At 38.1% G+C, this 11,911-nt stretch overlaps 1 protein-coding gene across 1 annotated transcript; it reads left to right on the top strand.

The window, feature by feature from the left end:
• The first annotated feature begins 732 nt into the window (after positions 1–732).
• On the top strand, positions 733–9,652 carry LOC108674437 (sphingomyelin phosphodiesterase). The gene is made up of 12 exons (XM_018162386.2): positions 733–914; positions 3,127–3,242; positions 3,696–3,932; positions 4,627–4,806; positions 5,106–5,289; positions 5,574–5,686; positions 6,277–6,449; positions 6,828–7,031; positions 7,219–7,389; positions 7,762–7,954; positions 8,235–8,419; positions 8,711–9,652. The coding sequence occupies exons 1-12, from the start codon at positions 818–820 to the stop codon at positions 8,826–8,828; spliced, it is 1,971 nt and encodes a 656-aa protein (XP_018017875.1). The 5' UTR covers positions 733–817; the 3' UTR covers positions 8,829–9,652.
• Positions 9,653–11,911: the final 2,259 nt, after the last annotated feature.

Raw genomic sequence — 11,911 nt, 5'->3', positions numbered from 1 at the left:
ATCAACAAAGGAAACAAAACTCGCTACAATCTAATCTGTACAAAGTTAAGTTGTACTTTTTTTGCATCGAAATTCTGTACGAGAGAGTTTTGAAGATGAGGTCTGCAATGATACTTATATGCAGACCAGGCTTGAGCCAGCAGCTAGGTCAATGCCGCGGCTCAATGGCTTCCTCGCTTCTTCAATTTATGTACATCATCTATTAGGACAAGGTAACACTGATGATTCAAACCGTCGTAAATCACATGCCTAAGAAACAAAAATTTTACTACGATAACTACTCATAAACAGTAAATTGTGTCAAGGAGTCTGTCTAAGTGTTGAACTTAGAAAATGACAATCTAGTGCATGCGGCAAAAAAGATGATCGAATCGTCTAAATTGCAATGGCCAGCCTCAGTGCTTCTTCAAACGTTTTATAAACGATGAAAAGTACGGGGTTCCCAATAGTAAATTAAATAATTTTATATATTAATTAAATATTCGACTAATTAACTCTATTTTTATATTTTTAGTTAATTTGTCTATCAAAGTCACAATTCACAAAAATTACACAGTGCAAGTATATAAGTGCCCTCATTCTGTGATTTTGAAAAATATTTGCCTTCCTGAAGAGTGAACAGTGAAAAATTGTGGAAATAAATCTTTGTGTAATGTAGATATGTAATATAAAATTCTAAATTGTTGAATCTCTTCAGAGCCACTCTGCATGTTTAGAGTTCGTTATCCCGCAATCATTTATATAAATAGATGAATATTTCCAGAGGTATAGTAAAACGAGAGAAAATTCATATAGGAACTAGCCCCAGCAAAATTGCATGCCAACTGAAATGAATGCAATGAATCGCCTTCTCGGCTGCATGAGCAGCACATTCACAGTTGTCATGATCCTCTTCATAACGCCATCTTCAGCTGGTAAGTTTTCTGTTAAATTCTAGACAAAAAGAATATTGATAAAGTATTTTGGCAGCTTGATCGGGTATTTGATACCTTCACTGCGTTCAAAGTTTTCCTCCTTTCGAGTTCCTTCTTGCGTATGTGTGTTCGTGATTTTGAAATTTGTTGCGGCATTATATTGCCTTGATTATCTTGCCGAAACAGGTTTTCGCTGCAAACCTTAAATTACGATTCGACGCTCGCCATATCATTAGCGATGCTCATGATGTTGGATTTGAAAGCCGATAGTTGAACTCTCAATTTATTATGTTGCAGATAGCATTTAATACAGCACATATCGTTTTGTTATCGAGTGGATTAACAAAAGTCAGAATTTATACATCACAAGTTGTATAGATTTGTGCACCTACACATTAGCTTGTAACCACCTGAGTAGTTCACAGGCTAAACTATCAATAATATACGCTGAAAAATTACTTTTTAATGACAACACTTCTAAAGAATCCAGTGTCTCCAATGTTAAAGATATACAATGAATTTCTCATTTTATTTTCGAATATTAAAAAATTAATTTTTCAATTTTTTATATATACACATTTTTTTCTCAAAATTAATTATTCTGTCAATTGATTCAAGCATTGCCTCCGACTTCACACAAGTGTGCAAAATTTCAGCTCAATTGGACAGGTAAAAGTATGCCAAATATCAGTTATAAGATTTGTAGCTGACAATGCTATTTTTTCAATTTTTTTTAATATTGAAAAAAAAAAATTATTTATTTATTTTTTAAATAATTTATTTCGTCAATTGATTCATGCATTGTGTCCAACTTTACGCAAGTGTGCAAAATTTCAGCTCGATAGGATAAGTAGATGTGTGTTAAATATCGAATATAAGATTTGTAGCAGACAGACAAACAAGCAGACAAACAAGAAGTGAAGTTAAGGAGAAGTGTTGTAAAAATAGCTCCCAGTTCATAACTTCGTCAGTCAATCACTGACGGCTTTTCAAGTTAAACATTTGAAATCACAGAGATCACAACCACACTAATCACAGATGAGAATAGCCGCAATGTGTACTTAGGCCGCTACGCGTACTTAGGCCGCTACGTGTACTTAGGTCACTACGTGTATCTAGGCTGCTACGTGTACTTCGGCCACTACGAGTATCTAGGCCGCTGCGTGTACTTCGGCCGCTACATGTACTTAGGCCGCTACGTGTACTCAGACCTCTATGTATACCTGGGCCGCTACTTGCACCTATAGGTCGCTACATGTACTTTGGTCGCTACGTGTACTTAGATTGCTACGCGTACTTGAGGGAGTTTTGATAGCACGACCTCATGAACCTTGGTGGACCGAATTGCGTCAGCTGCGCACCACTCTCCTTATATGAAGAATTTACAGCATTTCACGGTAGGCAATTACACAGTGCCGGCCTGCCGACCTTCGTCTAATGTAGCTCCGATAGTCTGTCACTGGCTGGTCGTTGACTCGTCGACCTTTGCTTCTTCAATCAACGTCTGGCGCTTTGTGTGGCTGTCGTGGTTGCCAACAAATTATGATGAGAACGTGAGAAACTAAAAAAAACTGGTGAATGGATTTAATGGATGCTGTAATCATTCATTTAGGTATGCGATGTTATGCATTCTATGCTACATTTCATTTATATGTGGAGGAAGGATTAAAGTTAAATATTCATTAGAAATTCTACAAGTGCATTTTTGTTTATATTTCGAGCGGAGCATGAATATGGAAGGGGTGCAGGTCCATTCAATAGTGTACTCCCCCATCCGATAGTGGAATAGGCTAAAGAACAAGGGAATATCGACATTCATACATAAATAGAATTTTTTTAAGATTGCAATTCTCATCATTATTGGTTAATCATAATTTAATATTCGAGAAGAATTACCCAACAAAATAAACTTGGAATTTAATCTGATCAAATCCTTGCAACATGCAATCTATGTTACATCAAACTAATCAATTAACAATATAGCACTGAAAATGTCAGCAACATGCCTCAACGTGTTAATTTTCATTTCCAATAAATTCAAGTGCAAGAAAAATGATGCATCTTAAATTCACGCTCAGAAAAAATCGCTCGTGCTAAACCTTCTAAAACAAGTAGATCTTATACATCATTAGAATGCTCGAAAACACAATAAATTAAAATATTTCGTTCGGTATGAAAAAACTGAAATAAATAATTTTGTCTGCTATTCCAGTGACACTTAGGCATACAGAGAGGGCGAGTGGGCCGGCGAGGGAAGATGTGTTCATGTCAACAATGCAACTACACACCAACGAGACGCGGTCCAGTCTAGCGTACCACATCCAAAACGTGAGATAAATTGTGCACCTGATTACATACGTGATGAGAGATTATTCAAAGAAGCTATTAAAAGTTATTCATACATTACTCTCCGTGACTTCAATTGCGTAAGAAATGTCCTTCATGGCTATCTTTACCACATAATTGACCTTATTTCGCCAGTTCACTTGGTTCTCTTTTCTGGATTATTGAACCAATTTGCATTTGACGTAGTTCGCAAATGATCCGTAGTAAAAAAAATTATAAAACAGTTGATTCATTTATTATAAGGAAAGTAGCTACCATAGATTGAGTAAAACAGCGCTAAATATTTGAAACATATTTGATATTCGTGCATTATTAATGAAACTACCAAAATAACTGCAACATAAAGATAATAAACCCTTTTGACTTTCTAATACCATCCACATTGCAAAATTTCCTGTCACCATCGTTGTTCAAAAAGCTGTTTGCTGCCCCTAGGCCATGGGTCTAATGAAGGACACAATGAGAGCGCCTTGGGTGCCAGGCGCAACAAATCTGCTGTTCCCAGGCGCGACGCCTGCGTGCCTGTCTTGCCAGGTGCTGGCCAAGGCGCTGTTCCAGTTCCTGCGCAGCACCACAGACACCGCACTCTTCTACAAGAGCCTCATTGCGATCTGCCAGAAGCTGCTCTTCAGACAGCCTGGCGTCTGTTCAGGGCTCATAAACAGTGAAAAAGTGAGTGATAATAATGACGTCGAACGTTTGATTGTGTATTAATAAATTAAGACACTGGGAATAAATAAATAAAAAGTAACTGAAGAAAAATGGATGGAAGTGAGTAAAAAATTGCAAGGAAAATTAAAAATCAATGACGTATTGAGTTAAATTATTAAATACTGCGTTCAATTGTATTTTCTGCACGCAACATTAAGTCTTCAACCATTGTCTCATAGCACTTCAAAGCAATACTTTTCAGATCTACTGCAATCGTTATAAAGTCACGTTACGCACGTTACTCAGTTGCACATACAGCTTTTACCATCAACAATACGTAATTTCATACCCCCTTTTCCTTCCTGGCCAATTTGGGCCTTTTTTGCCGTTTTCCACAATCGCAAAATTCAGTCATAAAAACATGTCGCATGAATAAAGACGTGTGAATGCATAATCAAAATCATGAATCGTATGGAAGGAAACTCAAACTTTTGACGGTTCATAAACACAGAACAGTGATTAAGTGAATGTCTTTCTTTTCCATTACGAGAACGTGAAGAAATGAATGCGGTCACCCTCAAGACACGTAAACGGTTTTTGCGTCCTTGGCGTTTCAGTACAAAAAGAAAACGATATAGAAACATGTTGCGTCATAGGTTCCTTCCGCAATATAGCAACAAACTTTCACGATTGCAACGATTGTTTTTAACCCCAGGACGTGATGGAGTATGTAATACGTCGGGGTCGCGCCAGTCACGTACAGTTGTGTGGACTGATCTTCAGCTCCAGCGCAGCACCCAGTCTGTCATGCGGCCTGCAATTCCATGACGAAGAATGGAGCGTCGATATTCCAGTCCCTTTTCTGAGCAGCCGTGAAAAATGGCTAGAAAATGAGGTAAATTCCTAGTTCGCTTGTTCTTTTAAAGATAATATTCTATGGAATCTAGAGTGGCAGGTAACCTAGACTCAGAACAGTCTTTCAAAAAATTCAACGTGGCATGCAATATGCTTTCATCATTGATTAATCAACCACTTATCACCGTTATTTACACCATACACCAAATATTCGCTTCAGAATCCGCGCATGTTTAATTCCTCGTGGCACAAATCTCGACTTGTGTTTGTTAAAATACGACATGGCAAATATTTATTTCGAAATTTATATCAAGCACATCGTTTCTTTCTGTTGTTCAGATCCATAATACGATAGAAGATTCTTCAGCGTTAGAGCAGTGGAGGGGAAAATCCGCAGACTTCATCAATGGAGGACGACCATACCTGAAATTTTTGCACCTCGCAGACCTGCACTACGACCCCGAGTACAAGGAAGGATCCAGCACGAAGTGCGGCGCGATAATATGTTGCCAGGCTGGAAGCGGTCAGTCTGGATCATGGAAGGAGTGCCCTATAATTAATACACTGTATTATAGTATACGTAAAACTGTTTGAATACTCTTTAATGAAACTTTTTGTTTGTGATGAACACACACGTCTTCCGTTTGCAGCATCAGCTTCAACGTGTGTGAATCAAATAACAATCAGAATGGCACCATTTTTTACAAATGAAGATTTCCCACATATCTTGCAGTTTAATATTTACCGTCATTTTTTATCGTTTTGAATTGATAATTGCATGCAGTATAGTAAACCGGTTTCAAATAGGAGCCCCAAGGGAAGGGGAGGCTGGAGCGGGCAGATGGGGTGACTATGGACCATGCGATTCCCCCGAGATTCTGGTGCGCAACATGCTGGAGGACATCCGTCGCCGACACAGCGTGAGTCCTGCTTTATACCCATGACACAACGTGAGTCCTATTCAAGTCTGTATAGCTAGTTTGAACCTATCACACGCACTTGCTGAGCATAAATTACAAATTTTAAACGTTGTTTAGTTAAGCATTATATAATTGGGCTTATTGTTCAAGTCACGCATATTAAACATTGACTGCCCTCAAAATGGCGCAAAGATGAACTCTTCAGAGCCGTACACTGCCGAAAATATATATTGGACCAAAACTTTTGGCCATCTCATCATTGATTATATTGTTTATTTTAATTAATTTGACCGCTTCGCTCTAATGAATTACAAAAAGGGGTAAAGTTTAAAAAATAAAGTAATTCACTGACATTTCGATCATAGAGAAACTTGAAAAAGTGCTAATATCGAATTTATCTTCCGGGACACCAACTACGCATTCGTGCGACTCTCAAGTGTGAAAAAATTAAACACAGCCTTAGTGTGAAAAGGCAGCCATACTGTGAAAAAATTTAATGCACCTTTCTCCACCTTACCAGCAAAAACATCCTTGCCATAGACGATGTACAAAAGAAACAAAAATGTTCTGATGCAGTCTCCCCTCGCCAGGACATCGACTACATCATCTACACCGGAGACAGCGTGGCGCACGACCTCTGGAAACTGAGTCGTGAGAAGAACACTAAAGTGATCAACAAAGTAGGAGAGCTTCTTAAAGAATATTTCCCGTACACCCCCATCGTCGGGGCGCTGGGCAATCACGAGTCTTTTCCGCGAGACAGGTACGCGATAATTTATATCCTCAAATTTGGTTTTTCAAGGTTTAAATCTTTGTTCATGTATTCATATAATTATCTCAGTATTTAGTACAGAATGCATGGAATATGTATTAATAACACGCTTTTAGATAATTTGAAACAACGTACGGATAGAAAAACGATTTCGTATCCACTTAATTTGTTGTAGCAAAAATTTAATCTGTTTTACTATTCAATACACAATGAAGTGTGGAGGTTGAAGAAGCGCCGTTTAAAAAAGTTTAGAATGGTTCTTGCTGCCCAGTCAATTGACAATTCATGAATGCGTTTCTTTTAGGATTTTTTTCCGCACAGGGATGATCTAATCAAATTAGCCAAAACCTTACAACGACATTTCCACAGTTTTCCTCCACCCGAGGACGCCACAGTCAACCGGAAATTCAGCAACTTGTGGCTGTACAACTTGATGGCCGACCAGTGGCAGAGCTTCCTGCCCAACGTTAACATCTCCACAGAAGCCAGGATATCAGGATCGTATTCTGTCCTAATCCAGCCGGGATTCAGGATCATCTCTCTCAACACAAATTTCTGTTTTAAATTCAACTGGTAAATTGCTTGTATTTGTTGAAAAAATATTTGCGTATGATCGGTAGTTTCAACAAACGAGTTGCGAATTTTCATTTAGTTTTGATTGTAGTCCAACGTTTACTGGGCTAAGGACTAGAACAAGCTTTCAATCTCGTTGATTTGTTCAGTGCTTAAAATATTTTGAAGTATTCAAATTCCCCATCAGGTGGGTTTTATACAAAAGCAACGATCCCGGCAACGTGCTCCGCTGGCTGGTACGTGAACTGCAGAAGGCGGAGGACAAGGGGGAGTATGTTCACATCATCGCACACATCGCCCCGCTCTACGCCGACTGCTACGAGCAGTGGGGGCATCAGTTCTCTAGGATCGTATCAAGGTAAAAAATTTATGATTAAGACTTTATGATTAAGGCTAAACTTGGAAAATAAATGGGCCTCAGTCACTTTCTCATCTTGAAACTTTCATCTGGATTTCTCCTGGGTTTCAGTAACTATTTTGTCATCCAACCCTGAGACTAGATTAAGCGAGATTAGTGATAGTTACGATTCAGACGGCATGATGGGTCTATATGCTAAGATTGTACAATGCACATTATATTGTTGAGCATACATACATCAGTTATTTAGAAAAGTTTTGAAACACACGAACTGGAAAAGTGCGATTGATTGATCATATTAAATTCATTTCGTAACACTTCTACCGCCGACTCCAATGTATGTCAATCAGAGAATATAACTTTATGCCCCAGGTACTCCAGGACAATCAGAGGCCAGTTCTACGGCCACAGTCACATGACTGAGGTGCTGCTCAACTATGACGTTAATGACCCCAAGCGTCCCGTAGGAGTCCAATACCTCACCCCCAGCAACACGCCCTATCGCCGCCTCAACCCTTCATACACTCTCTTCTATGTCGATGGCAACCATGCTGACTCGACACGAGTGAGTGAACGTCATTTCGGCTTATCATTTGTCATAGTGTTTGTCCCATTTGAAATGGATTAAATGTTACCAATTTGCGCGGAAAATGCATTTTCCATGCTTTTAATCATGGGTTTTACTAATTAATCGCGTGTTGGTGGTAATTTGTTCTTGTTACGTATCCGATGCTCCAAGTCGAATCGCGGTATTGTTGATTGTAAAGATTAATTCAAACCTCAAAACTGTGCGATTAAATGCATTCAGGTGCATAAGTCTGATACTTAATACCCATGATACTCAGGCGGTGCTTGACTCGAACACTTACTTCCTGAACCTGACGGCGGCGAACGCCCACGACGACGTGACGTGGCATCTGCTGTACAGCGCCCGCAGGGACCTCAGCCTGCGGACGCTCGAGGCGCCGGACTGGCACGACCTCGTCCGCAGGATGGACAAAGATCCTGAACTTACACGGAAATTCCATGCGTGAGTAACTTAAAAGATTACTTGAATACAATAAAACTTTGCAAATAACCTGTTAAGTATATATGTAAAAGTACCCCAATAATAGATAGAAGTCGGAAGGTTTCGGACGTTACAAATTGAAGCGTTCCCAATAAGCAACGGATTATACAAGTTTGATGCAAAAGTCAAACACTTGTAAAACTCTTATTTTCTCGAGCCTCGACATTAACTTCAAATTAGTATTGTTTTTGAAAGCTCGAATTGTATTTTTTGTCATTTTATAGTAAATCTTAAGCATTTATTTTAAATCAGATATGCTGTGAAGATGAGCGACGTTCTGAAGGACGATTGCGACAGGAGCTGCCGGCGACTTCTAGTGTGCAATATGGTGGAGAGCGACAGATTTCTGCCTAGAAAATGCAAAAACTGATGTCGAAGAGCACAACATGAATGGTTGCAAGTCAATATTCCTATCCTATAAAAATTTCTAAATCTGATTCACGAAGAGAAAAAAAAAAGCAATTGCAATTAATCCTATTCTAAAACTATAATTCTGAGAAAAGGCATATTCAAAATGTTATCTGTAATTCTAAGAATATTTAATTAATTCTCTAGCTAAAATTTAGAACAGGTTGGTGACAAAAGTCAGGTCAAATCCGTCAGAATCGCCAAGAGAAAGTAATCAGCAAGCCTATGAAGCTTAATACTTCAGTGCAGTCGCAGAGCTCGACTCAATCAGCCGGTCAGAGCCTGAACAAGGCAGGGGCTGCAACTTTAGACTCGTCTGCAAACCAGACATTCTTGCTCCGTTGATGCTCAACGCCGGCTAGGGTTTGCACATACCTTCCCTTCGCTCAGCTGTCAAATATTAGGTACACGGCGTGACAGCTCATGCGTTCGACGGTTGGGTGTGAGACTCAAAAGCTAGTGGAATAACAACGGGAAAAGTAGAGTCAACGATCAATTTACGTCTGTGATCAATGCAACGTTTACTTGCTGCAACTAATTTAGAATCTACATTCATGATACTATTTTATTTTTAGAAGACGTTTGTGGCGAAGAGCTAGAGTAAGTCAACTTTACGAGGGCATTATAAGTTTAAACTGCCATGCTGTTGAATGTATCATTCTACAACTGTATTGTCTGTGCCTAATAGATTCAGATTTGTTTGTCGTTATGATATTATGGTTCTACTATTAACTTATTCAAATTGCTGCTGTGAAATATTGTTAATAAGATTGTAAAAAATAAATGTGACGTAGTAAAAGATTTCTTTTCAATCATTATGAACACCAATGTTTCGTAATGGATTAAGTTGTAAATTTTTGCTGATTTCAGAAAAAATGCACTCCCACATTCACAGACTTCATGCTCATATTTTTTCATTCATTTACAAATAACTGTTGGCAAAGTGCATGCTGGTCAATTGTATATTGTCACATCTATTTGAAGCGTCACTAGCAATACGAAAAGGCATGTTTATTAGTTATTTGCAGCTCAAGTCATGAATGAAATCAGTCGATGAATTTGGAATGCATGCTTCATACAGACGATTCGTCATGTATGGAGAGCTTATTTTAATTCGTGTTTCATCCTCTTTCGCAACGTTTACCGAACAAAGGTATTCGCTCCACAACCATTAGCCATTCGTATACAAGCTGCATTCATTCATCACATGCCACAGACAAAAACTTTGATGAATCATTTACAATGTTTGCTGATGGCTCTTTCGTCTATGCCTTGTTGATTAGAAGTTGAGTAAGTGAGACAAAGACCTTGGTACCTAGGGTGCATTTGTCGCCCTGAAGGCCGAGTTCGGCAAATGATTTCAAAAATACCAGTCCTATGAAGGGAGCCCGTATTCAATTTTTACTCAGATTTGACGCTACAATTGTAGGATGATCGAACAAGAAAAGGATTCTCGTTCCTCAAGTGTTCTCACTTAGCATAAGCATAAGTTTTAATTATTTTCTGAAACGATTCGTGCGCGAGTGGATTTTTTCCGTTAAAGTGTACAGTGCAAGCGTCAATATTCCATTTAACTATTTGGCTCTAAGCTTCGCATGTTGGAAGCTTAGGAAATGTTGCGAAGGAAGCTTCAATGTTGGAAAACTACCTGATTAATAATTTCTATGTGTCCGTAACTTCATTTTGATAATCGACCATTGAATGGAGACAATCATTTTCCATACTTAGATGAAGTGCAAAGAAAGAGTGCAAAACCGGATATCATTGTGCAGTTCAAACGAACGATAATTAATAGTTGTACAAGTACAATTCATTTTCTGTCACAATAAGTAGTTGCGCTCTGACACCTGTCGCCCGCAATTGTGATTGCTCGATCAGCCCAAGTCTCGCAATAGCAGATCGATATTAAGATGTTTTATTTATGTGTAATTACTTAATTACCTTGTTGAAAGGATGTCTCAGCGTATGCATTTTAAATTCCTGCTACACTGTATTTTAGTGGTTGAGCATTCTACTACCATTGATAACACTAAAATTCTGTTGATGTGCAATTTTGAAGCAGCTTTTGAATCAGTTAAGATATCTTACGCATTTGATATCGCAAACCGGATTGAACCTCATTCAAGTCGGTACATTCATGCACTCATTCAGGTACAACTGAGTCGAGCTATGTTTAATATAAATAAAAAAAAAACATTTTTAGGAACCACGTTTTTCTGGTGGTTACAAAACTAAAAACAATAAAATAAAACAAATAAAAAAACTTTTAAAAACCACGTTTCTTAACGGACAAAAAATAAAAACATTAACTCTTTCATTACATAACATTCTACATAACTTTAATGTTATGTAAGAGTTAATGTTTTTCTTTTTCGTCCGTTAAGAAAACATGCTTTTTAAAAGTTTTTTATTTGTTTTATTTTATTGTTTTTAGGTTTGGAACCACCAGAAAAACGTGGTTTTTAAAAATGGTTCTTTTAAATATTTTTATTTTATACTTTTTAGTTTAGCAATTTTAGCAAATCAAATCATTTTCCAGGGTTGGCAACTCTGAATGTTCGACAAAAAACTCGATTCCCAACCGTGAATTTTTAGGTTTTTTATATTTTTTTAAAGAAAATTTTTTTTAACTTATTACTTCTGATGATCAAATCTTGAATTGTTAGGCAGCATAAGCATGCATGCCAAATTTCAAGTTTCTAGGATCTTCAGAAGTGCTCTAAATTAAGGTTTCATTTAATACAGCACATATCGTTTTGTTATCGAGTGCATTAACGGAAGCCAGAATTTATGCATCGCAAGTTGTATATATTTGTGCACCTACACATTATCTTGTAACCCCCTGAGTAGTTCAGAGGCTATACTATCAGAAATATTTCCGAGTTCATAACTTAGTCAGCCAATCACTGACGGCTTCTCAAGCTAACTCCAACAATCAGAGATGAGAAATTAGCCGCTATATATACTTAGGCCGCTCCGTGTACTTAAGCCACTACGTGTATCTAGACCGCTACGTGTACTTCGGCCGCTACATTTACTTAGGCC

The sequence above is a fragment of the Hyalella azteca genome, unplaced genomic scaffold (assembly GCF_000764305.2).
Source record: "Hyalella azteca isolate HAZT.00-mixed unplaced genomic scaffold, Hazt_2.0.2 contig16855, whole genome shotgun sequence".
Lineage (NCBI taxonomy): Eukaryota > Metazoa > Arthropoda > Malacostraca > Amphipoda > Hyalellidae > Hyalella > Hyalella azteca.
This window is presented reverse-complemented; position numbering and strand designations above follow the sequence as displayed.